Here is a 15,455-nt window from a genome sequence, read left to right as displayed (position 1 = left end):
CCTTTTTGCTTCCATAGCATGCTCGGTCGCGGAGACATTGCGTGCAAAGTCGAAGTGCTAGCTTACCTACACGACTTGATCTTGTTTCACCAAGACAAATAAACTTTTTTTCTCCCATAAAATGCTCGGTCGCGAAGACCTTACGTACATAGGGAAGTCAAATGTTAACCTACCTACGCGACTTTCTCTTGGTCCATGAAGACAAATACACCTTTTTTGCTTGCATAGCATGCTCAGTCACGGAAACATTGCGTGCAAAGGGATGTTGAGTGTTATCCCACCTACGCAAGTCCCTCCTGGTCCATCAAAAAAAGTTGAGTCTTCAGGCCACATAAGCTGTGAAGCTCTTTGATTATTTGGGCTGCCAAGTCAGCCTTACAAAAAATCAATTAGTACACTGGTTCAAGAGATGACATGGCTAGGGATTCGATGAAAAATTGCGAGAAATAAAGTGGCCACTCAACAACATTCTAGCTCAAACTCTGACGGAATTACATCACTCTATGTTAACTTGCAAATTTCCTTGCGAAGTTTCAAGAAAAAACACCCCCGTAAAAAACAGGCCATCCTGCATGTGTCAACAATTAAATGCAGTGCTGACGCGGAGCCACATGTCAGACATAGCCGATACACAAAACCAACCATTTCCTGGCAACGGAAGCTTCGGACATGTGTACGGGTTACAAATGCAGTGCTGACGCGGAGCCACATGTCAAACATTGCCGAGACACAAAACCAACCATTTCCTGGCAACGGAAGCTTCGGATATGGGTAGGGGTTACAATTAGACAAAATATTAACGTCCTGTCTATGGTCAGCTCAACAACTGAAACGGCTCAACCACAAAAGAGCTATTTGCAATGGTAGTGACAATCAAAATGAATCTGAAAGTATTTCACTAGCGGTTGACCTTTCGATTTTTAAACTAAGCGATAAGTTCAAGATAACTGTCAGCTTATAATCTCTCGGGGAGGTACAACATCGTAGCCGATAGGCTGTCACGAGGAAATCAACCTGCGAAATGGCACTTTTTACCACAAGTGACCACAAAAGTTTTTTCGAAAGTGGGGTCATCCGGATATAAACCCATTCGCCGACCAAGATTGGATACCTTCAGCGGACCGTAGAGGATGCAACTAGCATGGAGAATTCCTCCTCTCAACCTTTTCCCCAGAGTACTGACTCACTTCAACAGTGTCTAGGGAACCTACCTGGTAGTGTTTCCAGACTGAGCGAAAGCATTTGGGTTTCCAAGCCCTCAGATCCCGAACGCTAGGTAACTCGCACGAAATCCAAAACCTGCCTCCTCCACAGGGTAAACATTAACCCTGAAAGCTTAGAAACGGGGGGGGGGGGGGGAGGTTGTACAAATAATAGACTGGTCTACACAGGAGAAGATTTATTGAAAATTAGCTGGTGTCAATCCACTTTGCCAGCATACTTACCAGCAACTAGAAGATGGTGCATATGGTGCTACAGTTTTAAAATTGATCCTAAGTCTGCAGATGTTGCCAAATTCTTTTTTCTTTTCCAAAAAGAAAATTTTGCCTGTAAAACAATCCTTCTGCATAAAGCAGCGCTGTCGACTTTCTGTGGACAACATACATGTAGGACAGCAAACATTCTCAAGCTCTCTAATAAAAATTGCTATTCTAAAAAAGCCATCGGAATAACTAAACAAAATTCAACTACTTATTACAACTTTACTAAGTATAGTCCCATTCACATGAGATCCGAGAATAGTTCTAAATTGGTTTTCTTCAAACCCAACCACCAGATCACGCCTCAAGGTAGCTTGAAGGACACCAACAACCATGTTGCTGGCTACTGGACGCAGAGTTAATAACCTTACTTTGCTCAACATTTCTAAAGACAGTTTCTTTGATAACAGAGAAAAACATCTTTCTGATACCAGTCTTTGGGTCTAAAATTGAAATCCATTTTCGTCAATAATCTGCATAAGTGCTTTCTAAACATGAAACTAAAGACATGCCCAGTAAGATTCGTAAGGACTTTTTTCTAACTATGTGTGTTGTCACAAAAGCGGCATACCGTACTGTAATTGGAAACTGGTCTTCGTTCAACCTTACGAGGTAGTGGCATCAACCCATCTCTAAGAAGTTGTAGATCAGCAGTAGCCTCTGAGATGGATTGATAATGAACCAATAGACGAAATACTTTCTAGAGGCAATTGCAAATCATCCAAACGTTTACAATAATTATTGCCGAATAATAGAGCTTCCTAAAGATCCTCACGATTCTTTTTTTTCAAAACATTTACTCATCATTTACTCATGTTGTATATACATCATTTATACAATTTATACATTTTCTTGTATATACAAGATAAAATGTTTATTACAAACTTATAAATATTTTTTAATTATTGAATTAACATGAAAGTTAACAGCTGTGTTTTTTCGATTTAATAATTATATAAATTATGAACATTATCATTGCGCTTCATAATTTTATAGCTTACCTATTTCATCATAGCGTTGTGCTTAATAATTTCACCAGCAGATAACAAACACGTCTTCATAATACAATGCTGTATGTTTTCCAAAGGCACATCAATATTACGGTTTTACATAACAATAAAACCGATATTATGTGCCGAGAAGGAAAACATACAGCATTGCAGGAAGTTCTTCCTGGTGAAGACTATGAAGATCAAAGATGGCTGCGCTTCCTTTATACTTGCTGGCAGCACCTAGCGGCTAAAGATGGAACTAAATTGACTGTCTATGGTTGGACATAGACAAGGAATTTAAGCTAAGTACACACTGCTTCTTCATAATACAATGCTGTATGTTTTCCTTCTCGGCACATAATATCGGTTTTATTGTTATGTAAAACCGTAATATTAAACTCTAGGCACCAGATGTACTCGTTTTGGATTTTATTAAATTTCGTAGCACGACTTCAAGCAAACATCTTCGTGACATTAATATTTTTTATTTTGGCATCAATGATATTTTATATGTAAAAAGAAGCAGATATGTTTCAAGCGTACGTCAAGTGAAGACTCGAAAACAGGCCAATTGGGACGTTTCGTCTTTAGTCGCGTGTAAACAAATGCAATAATAATATAACAAGTGCAATCGTTCCAATTATAGCTATCTTTTTTACTCACGCGCTTATCCCATCTTTTGTACTTTTCATTAATCCTACTTGTCAACATGTTGTGTACTATATCGGTAGGGATGTAGATATATATGGCGCGATCAGATTTGAAGAGTCAGTGGTGCTTTTAGGCAATACAAGCACCGGTCACCGTCCTCGTCGAACCCGTCGCTTGCGACGAAGGGCTCGGCGAGCGAATTAACCCACAGACACAGCCCACTGAGTTTCTCGCCGGATCTTCTCAGTGGGTCGCGCTTCCGACCCGGTGGTAGATTCTGCGAAGCACTGCTCTTGCTAGGGTCAGTGTTAGCAATTCTCCGGTTTGAGCCCCGTGAGCTCACCTACACAAGCTAGGGTAAGCTGAAATAGCCTCTCAAGGCTATCAGCATAGGTAGGGAAAAACGAGCACCATTTTATTAGCAGAGCGGAAGTGAAGTGATTTGTGGCATATTGCCATAGATATATTAATAATACATTATAGACTAACACATATATAACCATAGAGTAGTGCACAGATCCTAACATATACTCAACAGTATGTAAGGTATAATAAATACAAAAAATTGTCTATATTTACCTGCGTTGGATAAACTTCACCAATCATAACCCAGGGAATGATTAGGTATCCTACAGTGCAGAAGACCATGAAAAGGTAGATACAGCCCACTGGGATCCAAGTGTACGATGGAGTCACATTGTTTTGTTTCCATCCTTCCAAGAAATACAAGTACACTCCAAGGATCAACATCGTGATCCCGCAGCCGGCGGCTGGGAATGAAATACACAGATATAATTAAAAATAGAAAAGACAAATTAGTTATTTTAAAGAAGAGCAGTTAATTCTTATATTGACTTATTAGTATTGAGTTTCTTTGACAATGTTGCTTTTTTGTTTCCCTTACATATTAACTGGTAGACTAAGGGGCTATTCCAGTTACTTCCAGACGGGTAGGCGAGCTCACGTGCTCAACCTGAGAGTATTTGCTAACACTTATCCTAGCAAGAGCAGTGCTTTGCAAAATATACCACAGGAGGAATTGCGACCTACTGGGAAGATCCGCCGAAAAACTCGGTGGGCTTTGCTTACTATACGGCGTATGTAGGCAGATCTAGTATCTAAGCGGATCTAGACAGATCAGATTTACTGGTGGTAGGACCTCTTGTGAGTCCGATCGGGTAGGTACCACCACCCTGCCTACTTCTGCCGTGAAGCAGTAATGCGTTTCGGTTTGAAGGGTGGGGCAGCCGTCGTAACTATACTGAGACCTTAGAGAGATCTCAAGGTAGATGGCGACTTTTACGTTGTAGATGTCTATGGGCACCGGTAACCACTTAACACCAGGTGGGCTGTGAGCTCGTCCAGCCATCTAAGCAATAAAAAAGAAGAAGAATCTACTTATTTTTACACCAAGATCCGTATTTTACCTGAGACGAAAGTGAGAGGTCTCCGTCCATATCTTCTGCACATAATGCACCCGACAATTGTGAAGGCGACTCGGACAACGCCCAACGCAATCGTAAGTGCATTTTGGTGCGCCTCATTACCCGTCGCCTGAATCAAACATTTATTAATAGTAGATGATGACCGAGCTTGCTAGTTTTTTTTTTGATAACGCCATCTTGTTTTGACTTTAAAGCAGTTAGTTTCTCTCAATTAAGAAAAATAGTATTAATATTCGCCAACAGATGTCGGGAAGAGTCATAAAGTTGATTATCGATAAAGTTGATTATTGAAAACACGAATAAAACAACATATTCTGAAAATAAATCGTAGCTAGATCGATTTATCGCCCCCGAAATCCCCTGTAGGTATACTAAATTTTATGAAAATCGTTGGAGCCGTTTCCGAGATTCAGATTATATATATACTTAGTCTGGCCATAAATACTGTTACAATTAAAAATAAACAAAATATTACATTTGAATTTGAAATCTGTCATTTTTATATGATTGCTCATTGAGTTTTCTCATTTTGGCGCCAATATACCTTGTCAGGTCATAAGTATTGTCACACAGTAAAAACTTTTCTTTTAGAATGCTGGCCACAAAAAAGTTTACTGAATTCGAATTTCGAATTGTTCATGAAAATAAAAATGTATACTTTTAGAATTTTACTCATTTTTAAATATGGAGTGGACGCTTAAAGAAGACCGTGTTGCAGTTATTTCGTTGCATCGTTGCGATTACGCGCCAATTCAAATTTTTAACATACTGAAAAATTTGAATATAACCAAAAGATTCGTTTATCGTACCATCAAACGATACAATGAAGACTCTAGTGTAGATGACAGGTCAAGAAGTGGTCGCCCTCGGTCTGTTAGGACTCCAGCAGTGATAAAAGCTGTGAAGGCGCGAATTCAAAGAAATCCCAAACGTAAGCAGAAACTGTTCAATAACAGGCACTGGGTATTCCAACAAGATTCGGCGCCAGCTCATAGAGCGAAGAGCACACAAGACTGGCTGGCGGCGCGTGAAATCGACTTCATCCCGCACGAAGACTGGCCCTCCTCCAGTCCAGATTTGAATCCGTTCGATTACAAGATATGGCAACACTTGGAGGAAAAGGCGTGCTCAAAGCCTCATCCTAATTTGGAGTCACTCAAGACATCCTTGATTAAGGCAGCCGCCGATATTGACATGGACCTCGTTCGTGCTGCGATAGACGACTGGCCGCGCAGATTGAAGGCCTGTATTCAAAATCACGGAGGTCATTTTGAATAAACTTTAGTGTCATATGAATCTATGTTTTGTTAAGTTCATTTTGGTATATGAATGGTTACATAATGAATAAACTTGTTTCAATTATTTTACATTAAACATGTGACAGAATTTATGACCTGACTAGGTATTGTACAATATTTTGCGATATTAAAATGGAGTGGGGTGATAAAGAGAACCGAAACGCTGTGATTGCATTACTCAAAGTAGGTATGGAGCCAAATGCAATTTTTAAAACTCTCCATACGCTTGGTATTAGTAAATATTGTTTGTGTATCGGACTATTAATAGATGCAATGAGACCTCTGTTTGTGACAGAAAAAGATCTGGCCGTCCACGTAGTGTTCGTACGAAAAGGTGGTCAAAGCAGTGAGCGAAAGAATTCGAAGAAATCCTGTCCGAAAGCAAAATATTTTATCTCTTCAGACGTACTGGTCATTTCTTAACTGATAATTAAAAAGAGAATAGGGTGGTAAAATCGAAACAACTACAAAAGTGGTACGCAAAGGGAGGTCATAGAAAATTTTTGTTTACGGATGAAAATTTTTTTACAATTGAGCAACATGTTAACAAACATAATGACCGTATTTATGCTCAAAGCTCGAAGGAAGCTTCCCAATTAGTCGACAGAGTGCAACGTGGGCACTATCCGACTTCAGTGATGGTTTGGTGGGGTATTAGCTATGAAGGAGTGACTGAGCAATACTTTTGTGAAAAAGGTTTTTTTTAAGGCTTAGATGGGTGGACGAGCTCACAGCCCATCTGGTGTTAAGTGGTTACTGGAGCCCATAGACATCCACAACGTAAATGCGCCACCCACCCTGAGATATAAGTTCTAAGGTCTCAGTATGGTTACAACGGCTGCCCCACCCTTCCAATCGAAACGTATTACTGCTCCACGGCATAAATAGGCAGGGTGGTGGTACTTACCCGTGCGGACTCACAAGAGGTCCTACCACCTGTAAAAACTGTTGTCTATTGTTTCGAAATTTCAATCTATCATTACCTTGAAAATGTCAACGCTATATGACGTAATGCTGTTGATGCCACACCATTGATACACGAAGAAATAGATGGCGAGGATCGTAAACGGCTTTAGAGCAGAAGGCGAACATATAGCTTTGATTACTTCTCTCGCTGACTTCAATCTGAAATTAAATTTACTCTAGAATTTTTACCCAATTTAAAACGTACGCACTAAATAATTTGCCTAAAACACAACAGACGTGAAGTTTGATGATGAAGTAGTAAGTAGTGAAGCAAAATCTTTGTACCTACCTACCCCTTTTTACGAAAATTGCGCGGACGAAGGAGTATGAAATTTCCCACACTTATAGAGAATATAGAGAAGAAGTGCAGAATGCCAATTTATGGTATGGAGTACATACTAAAGCAAATATCATTAAATTACTTAAATAATCATATTAAAATAATGCTGTGGTTTTAAATTAAAAAATTATAATTTTAAAATGTAATTAATGTCACGTGCCAAAATTTACAATCTACAATGCTGTACATGTCTTATATAAGCAGTCATAGAGTAAAGTTTTATTATACTTTAAAGCGTTAAATTTGCTTAGATTAGATGAAAGTTTTTCAATAGTTTGGTTCTATTAGTACATAACTACGGAATGGCTTAACCTTATTCTTATTGTAATGCATTATCATAGCTCTGTGGCATATAAAATTTATATATTACCTCATTATTTAAGGGCAAACACTATATACAAGTCGTTATGTGGGCCTTTTGGTGTTTGTCGAAAGAGCTTTTCGAAGATAGATTACCTTTCAGTTACCGTACGATATTTTACATTAAAAATCTATTTTTATGTTCAACTGTATATTCATATTCATTAAATAAATTAAAACAAATACTTACGGCTCAACATTGTTCTTCTCTTTAAACGCGATCATTTTATCGATCTCTTCTTGTAGATTACAAGTGGAACCCCTCAATTTAGCCAATGAGCTCTCGGCCCTCTCTCTCCTGCCTTGCTGGAGAAGGAAATTCGGCGTCTCCGGTAAAAATAGCATGCTCAGGAGGGACATCATAGGGACTGTTGCGCAAACGCCTGCTAATATGTTCCATGAAGTTATACTGCCTATTACATACTGAAAATAAGAATAAATTTAAAGAGTTAAATGTGAATGCTTATCGCAAAAATGCCGGGGGAGTAATTTTATACAACCAAAAATTCAATTTCAAAGCCTCAAGTGTGCTCTGAGGAATTGTTCGAGATGATACCGGCATCTCGTTTTTACCATCGCACCGCCCGCCACCGGAGTAGAGTTCATCCATACTACCTGGAGCCACTGCGGTCATCCACAGTGCGTTTCCAGAGGACAGACCTCGCCCGCCTGTACGCAGTCAATGAACTGCTGTACTTGCCGGGGGTGACGATTGAGGGATGGCGACCAACCCGCGGGCCTGCGCAGTGTCATCGCTGCCAGGCCTTCGGGCACGCCTCCAATAATTGTCACCGAGCGGTCCGCTGCGTTCGATGTGCCGGGGAGCATGTCGTAGCGGACTGCCCGAGGCCGAGGGACGGCCCATTCTCCTGCGCCAATTGCGGGAAAGATCACGCTGCCGTCGACAGGCGGTGCGCGGTCTACCGCAAGAGGGCCAGGATGATGGGAGTAACCGTCCCTCCTCCTGCGCCGTTGGTGCCTCGATCCGGGAACACAGCTCCTCCTCCTTCTGTAGCTCCCATTCCGAAGGGGAAGGGGAAAGGGAAAGGGAAATCTTCCCAACCCCAACCCCCTCCCCCGTCCTTATCCATCCCCCCTGCCGTGTCAGTGGAGGCCAATCCATCGGCGGCAACGCTGATGGCTGAAGCCAACGCTCCGCGGCGGGGTATGCCCATTCCTACCCCTCGTGGTCTAAACGCTGCAAGCAGACCGCCCCTCTCACAACGCAGCGCTCCAGCCCGTGCTGGAGTACAAACCCTCCAATTATCAGGTCCTAAAACAAAAAAAAATAGGCTTAAAAAACAAAAAAAAAAACTAAAAAAGAGAGCGCAACGGGACGCAGTAGCGAACGCTCGTACTGCGTCGGCTCCCCAATCAACAAATTTAGAAATGGAGGTTGATATAAACCCCCCCATCGACCCTTCGCAACCGGCTTCAATACCGGAAACGACCCCACTGCCTCAGGCCCAACCAGCCATCTCGGGCACATCTCAGCCCCCCCTCCCCCCCCGCCCTCAGCGCGAGCGCCGCAGCGGTCGACAGGCCTCCCAGCCTGCCGGCTTTGCTGCATGGCTGCTGGCGCTCTGGGAGAACTTGGCCGAGGTGATCTCCGGAGTGATCCGCGAGATCGCCTCGGGCGCTAGCCCTATCGGGGCTGTCCTGTCGGGGTTCTACCGAATGATTGCGCAGTTCAATGGCTAGCCAGGAGCTGCGCGTCATTTATTGGAACCCCGACGGGATAAAGTCCCGAAAGAACGACCTGCTTGTTCTTGCCCGGGAGTACAACCCAGAGGTTGTGCTCCTGGGCGAGACCAAGCTTCGTCCTCAGGATGCGTTCAGGATTCCTAACTATTTCATGTACCGACGTGACGAGCTTACCCCTGCCGGGCGGCCGTTCAGGGGCACTGCGGCCCTCGTCAGGCGGGACGTGGTGCATGATCAGTTGGATTTGCTGTCCTTCACATCGACAAGGTCAGTCGGTGTGAGGGTACACACCTCGGGGGGAGATATGCGGATCTATGCCGCGTATAGACCCCCGGGGCCTGAATTTCACCCTGAGGACATAAGACGGGCCCTGAATCACGACAGCCGCCCAGCTCTGCTGGTCGGGGACCTCAACGCGAAGCACGTCGCGTGGGGCTCCCGACTCAACTCAGCAGTGGGCAGGCGGCTGTTAGAAGATGCCGATAGGGGCGACTACTCCGTGGTCGGCCCCGACGAACCCACACACGTCCCGACCGCCGCGCGCTATCAGCCCGATGTGCTGGACGTGTGTGTGCACAAGGGGCTACGGTGCCCCGTAACGATCGAGGCACTGTACGACCTGGGTACCCCACATCTCCCTATCCTGGTGACACTGGGAATGGGGCTCACCCGGGTTGCGACCTCGCCCCTACGACCGAAGGTCGACTGGGAGCTCTTTAAGAGACGACTAGTCGACCTTCCCGTGATTCAGGACCCCAATACCCCTGATGGGGTCGACGATGCGGCAACCCGCCTTGTTGACTCCATCAGGGGAGCGATCGACCAGGCGACGACTCTTGTGCCCAGCGGCGGGCCCAGAGGTATACTCCCGGCCCATCTGAAGGCGATTATTCGCCGGAAGAGGGGCTTGAGGAGGCTCTGGGCGACAACTCGTTGTCCCAGGATAAAGCGCGAGCTTAATGAGCTGGAAGCGGGGCTGGCGACAAAGATTAGCACCTTTAGGGGCTATGCCTGGCAGGAGAGGATCGAGGAGGCCCGCGAGGACCCCTCCTCAGTATCCCTCCACCGGCTTTGTCGCCAGCTCTCAAATCGGCCTGCCCCGACTTGTCCACTTGTGGACGAGAGGGGCAACCGATGCTTCTCGGCTCAGGCCCGCGCCGATATCCTGGCCGAAATGCTGGAGCGGCAGTTCGCTCCTAGTGACTCTGCACCCTCAGAGGCCGCATTCCACCAATCGGTGGAAGAGAGCGTAGCAAGCCTACTCTCCTCCCCGGTGCCACCGTTGGGAGATGGTGATCTCATCACTCCCAGCGAATTGCGCCTCATCATCAAGCGGATGAAGAGGCGCAAGGCGCCGGGCGAGGACGGTATTCCCTCCCTCGCTTTTTTCCACTTCCCTGAAACGGTCGTGTCATATATGACACGGCTGTTCAACTCCATTCTGTCCACAGGACACTTCCCGGGAATTTGGAAATTGGGCAAGGTTATCGCCCTGCCCAAACCCGGCAAGGACAGGAGAAATCCCTCCAGTTACCGTCCGATCACGCTGCTGTCGCACGTGGGCAAGTTGTTCGAGCGGCTGCTGCTGAGAAGGATGTCGCCGCACATCCTTCTCAGACCCGAGCAATTCGGGTTTCGTAGCGGTCACTCGACAACGCTGCAATTGGTCCGCGTCATGCATCACTTGGCGGATCGGACCAACGCGCGCCAGTACACGGCCGCAGTCTTTCTCGACATCGAGAAGGCCTTCGACCGTGTCTGGCATGCGGGACTGATCCACAAGCTGTTGCAGAACACGGACCTCCAGCACGCCTACGTGCGACTGCTGGGGTCGTACCTGGAGGGAAGATCCTTCCTTGTCGCGGTCGAGGGCGCCAAGTCGTCGGTGCGCCCAGTCACGGCCGGAGTTCCGCAGGGGAGCGTCCTGGCACCATTCCTCTACGCTCTCTATACCAACGATATTCCCACGCTCGAGGGCAACCTCGAAGCCTGGGAAGCCGACGTGAAGTTGGCGCTGTTTGCCGACGACAGCGCCTACTTCGCGTCATCCAACTTCCCCTCTGCGGCCATTTCGAGGATGCAGAGGTTATTGGACTTACTGCCCCAGTGGCTGGACCGATGGAGGGTCGCGGTCAACGTGGGGAAGACCGCGGCTATCCTCTTCGGTCCGGTCCGCACAAGAGTCGTCCCGGGACAGCTCAGTCTCCGTGGCGCTAATGTCGAGTTTAGATCCAGCGTCCGGTACTTGGGGGTCGATATCGACCGGAGTTTGAGGATGACCGCCCACGCCAATAAGGCGTTGGCGGCGGCTCGCTACGCGAGATTCCTCCTCCGGCCGGTGTTGGCCTCCAGGTTGCCGGTCAGGACTAAGCTCGGCATTTATAAGACGTATGTCCGTTCCCGTATCACGTACGCAGCTCATTCCGATAGAGGCACCCGTCACGTGCGGACGTGCTCATCGTCCACTCGATCGCCCGGTCTTTGTTCGCCCGGCTTTTGTTAGCCCGGCCATTGTTCGCGCGGCCTGTGTTCGTGATACATCTGCCGACCAAGTGTGTTTCCTGGAAGCTTTTATTTGTTTTGTTTTAGTTATTTTTGTGTTCGTAGAACATTTGCCGACAAAGTGTTTTCCTGCAAGTATTTATTTGTTTTGCTTCTTTTTGTAATTTCTGTTTTGTTGTGCTTTTTCTTTGTCCTGTAGTAATCGCGCCGCATTGCCACCTGTGTTCAATAGAACCGCTCAGGTCCGAGAAGTTGGGGCCTCGCCGCAAGGCGAGTGTTTTCAAGACCCGGGGCCGCCCCACCTGGGTACTCAGCGATCATGGACGCTGTATTCGTGGAATTCCTCCGACTTCGTCACCCACAGCTCGCCTCAGAGTTTCTGGCTTTCAAGGCCAATCACACTGCGAGCTCTCTCGAAGACTCCGCCGTGCTCGCTGCTCCTGCGTCGCCTGTACCTGCGTGCAAAGCGTCTACATCGAGCACCGCAGCCTCCGTCGTGCCTGCCGTTCCCGCGTCGCCTATACTGGCGAGTAAAACTACTGCGTCGTCCGCCGTGGCCACCGTTCCAGCAGCGCGATCATCCGCGGCCTCCGTCGCGCCCTCCAAAACTCCTGCTTGTAGGTCACCTGCGCCCGCCTCCTCGTCCTCCGACTCTGACTCGGAGATGGAGGTCGACCTCGCCCCCGCCTCATCGACGGATGGATTCACCGTGGTACAAAAGGGTAAGAAGCGTGCCGCGGAGTCTCGAGCTCTCGCGGCCGCTAAAATTAGCAAAGCCGCGAACGCGTCGCGCCCCCGCCCTCAGACTCCCGTTGCGCCTCCAGCCCGTGCCACTCCGTCGCCGCGACCGGTGGCGCAATCTAAAACTCAGACCCCTCCCCCGGTTATCCTTCAAGAGAAGGCAGCTTGGGACCGAGTTTCCCTGGCCCTTAAGGCCAAAAATATTAATTTTGCCAGCGCCCGTAATCTCGCCAACGGGATTCAAATAAAAGTAACGACACCCGACGACCATAGGGCCCTCTCAAGTTACCTCCGAAAGGAGCGTATAAGTTTCCACACTTATACGCTCCAGGAGGAGCGCGAACTCCGCGTTGTCATACGTGGAATCCCGAAGGAGCTAGATGCCGATCTCATCAAGGCAGATCTGATAGAACAAGGCCTACCAGTAAATTCCGTGCACCGCATGCACACCGGCCGCGGTAGGGAGCCATACAATATGGTTTTAGTCGCCCTCCAGCCTACCCCCGAGGGTAAGCAAATTTTTAACATTCGGACTGTCTGTAGGCTCTCCGGTATTGCCGTCGAAGTCCCCCATAAAAAAGGCACTCCTAGTCAGTGCCATAACTGCCAACTGTACGGGCACTCTTCCCGTAACTGTCACGCGCGCCCCCGATGTGTTAAGTGTTTGGGCGATCACGCCACGGCCCTCTGCGCTCGCGACCAAAAAACTGCGACGGAACCGCCTAGCTGTGTCCTGTGCCGAACACAAGGTCACCCCGCGAACTACCGTGGATGCCCCCGAGCTCCAAAAATAAATCGCCGCGTCGCCCGTCAAAACCGCCTCCGAGCTTCCGGCCCAGACATCAAAGCCACGGTACCCTCTGTGCCGAAGGCTAAGCCTGCTTTCGTGCCGGCGTCGGTGCCCAGCGTCTCGGCTTGGGCTAAACCGTTGCCGTACACGAACACGGCTACAACTCTCTCCCCCGCGACTCGTCCCACCCCCGCGATACGTCCCTCCCCCGCGACCTGCCCTCCGACCGCGTCCGAAAATCTCGCTCTAGCGATCGACTTTTTCCAGTCGATCAACTTTGAGCGTGTTAACGCTTTGGGTGACGCCATTCGCGCCGCCTCCACTGCACAACATTTCATCGCCGTTGTGCAAGAATACGCTGACGTATACGCGTCGTTAAATACGTACGTCCTCCCCTCACTCCGCCGGTAATCAATGGCGTACATTAGTAGAATAAAACCCTTATCCGTAACAATAGGATTTTTTAACGCTTACGGTCTCGCAAATCAACGTGATCAGGTTTGTGATTTTTTGCGTGACCATCAAATTGACATTTTCTTAGTGCAGGAGACCCTACTTAAGCCCGCGCGCCGTGACCCTAAAATCGCGAACTATAACATGGTCAGGAACGACAGGCTCTCTGCCCGTGGTGGTGGTACCGTTATTTACTATAGAAGAGCCCTGCATTGCGTCCCGCTCGATCCTCCCGCGCTCGCTAATATCGAAGCATCAGTGTGCCGAATCTCACTGACGGGACACGCGCCGATCGTTATCGCGTCCGTTTATCTTCCACCGGATAAGATCGTTCTAAGCAGTGATATTGAGGCGCTGCTCGGTATGGGGAGCTCTGTCATTCTGGCGGGCGACCTAAATTGTAAACACATCAGGTGGAACTCACACACCACAACCCCGAATGGCAGGCGGCTTGACGCGTTAGTCGATGATCTCGCCTTCGATATCGTCGCTCCGTTAACCCCGACTCACTACCCGCTAAATATCGCGCATCGCCCGGATATACTCGACATAGCGTTATTAAAAAACGTAACTCTGCGCTTACACTCGATCGAAGTAGTTTCAGAGTTAGATTCAGACCACCGTCCCGTCGTCATGAAGCTCGGTCGCGCTCCCGATTCCGTTCCCGTCACGAGGACTGTGGTGGATTGGCACACGCTGGGCATCAGCCTGGCTGAATCTGATCCACCATCGCTCCCGTTTAACCCGGACTCTACCCCGTCTCCTCAGGATACCGCTGAAGCCATAGACATCTTAACATCACACATCACCTCGACATTAGATAGGTCATCGAAACAAGTTGTAGCGGAGGACTTCCTTCACCGCTTCAAATTGTCCGACGATATTAGGGAACTCCTTAGAGCTAAGAACGCCTCGATACGCGCCTACGACAGGTATCCTACCGCGGAAAATCGTATTCGAATGCGTGCCCTACAACGCGACGTAAAGTCTCGCATCGCCGAAGTCCGAGATGCCAGATGGTCTGATTTCTTAGAAGGACTCGCGCCCTCCCAAAGGTCTTACTACCGCTTAGCTCGTACCCTCAAATCGGATACGGTAGTAACTATGCCCCCCCTTGTAGGCCCCTCAGGCCGACTCGCGGCCTTTGATGATGACGAAAAAGCAGAGCTGCTGGCCGATACATTGCAAACGCAGTGCACGCCCAGCACTCAATCCGTGGACCCTGTTCATGTAGAATTTGTAGACAGTGAGGTAGAACGCAGAGCCTCCTTGCCACCCTCGGATGCGTTACCACCCGTCACCCCGATGGAAGTTAAAGACTTGATCAAAGACCTACGTCCTCGCAAGGCTCCCGGTTCCGACGGTATATCTAACCGCGTTATTAAACTTCTACCCGTCCAACTCATCGTGATGTTGGCATCTATTTTCAATGCCGCTATGGCGAACTGTATCTTTCCCGCGGTGTGGAAAGAAGCGGACGTTATCGGCATACATAAACCCGGTAAACCAAAAAATCATCCGACGAGCTACCGCCCGATTAGCCTCCTCATGTCTCTAGGCAAACTGTATGAGCGTCTGCTCTACAAGCGCCTCAGAGATTTCGTCTCATCCAAGGGCATTCTCATCGATGAACAATTCGGATTCCGTACAAATCACTCATGCGTTCAACAGGTGCACCGCCTCACGGAGCACATTCTTGTAGGGCTTAATCGACCAAAACCGTTATACACGG

At 47.8% G+C, this 15,455-nt stretch overlaps 1 protein-coding gene and 1 long non-coding RNA gene across 3 annotated transcripts in view; both read right to left on the bottom strand.

The window, feature by feature from the left end:
• ST5 (putative sugar transporter protein 5) overlaps positions 1-15,455 on the bottom strand; it is a 59,615-nt gene that overhangs the window by 5,023 nt on the left and 39,137 nt on the right. For both annotated transcript variants that reach the window (XM_028170829.2, XM_028170838.2), the window contains 4 exons: positions 7,724-7,956; positions 6,851-6,992; positions 4,552-4,678; positions 3,704-3,894 (listed from right to left, as the gene is read on the bottom strand). In XM_028170829.2, coding sequence (XP_028026630.2) covers positions 3,704-3,894; positions 4,552-4,678; positions 6,851-6,992; positions 7,724-7,956 — 693 coding nt within the window. The remainder of the gene's footprint in view (positions 1-3,703; positions 3,895-4,551; positions 4,679-6,850; positions 6,993-7,723; positions 7,957-15,455) is intronic.
• LOC149500291 (uncharacterized) lies at positions 1,517-2,594 on the bottom strand. The gene is made up of 2 exons (XR_016325010.1): positions 2,483-2,594; positions 1,517-1,590 (listed from the first exon to the last, which is right to left on the bottom strand). It is a non-coding gene; the product is annotated as an uncharacterized LOC149500291 (long non-coding RNA).

Source organism: Bombyx mandarina, chromosome 22 (assembly GCF_030267445.1).
Source record: "Bombyx mandarina strain Sakado chromosome 22, ASM3026744v2".
NCBI classification, from domain to species: Eukaryota; Metazoa; Arthropoda; class Insecta; order Lepidoptera; family Bombycidae; genus Bombyx; species Bombyx mandarina.
The sequence above is the reverse complement of the archived record's forward strand: the minus strand, read 5'-3'. Positions and strand labels throughout refer to the sequence as shown.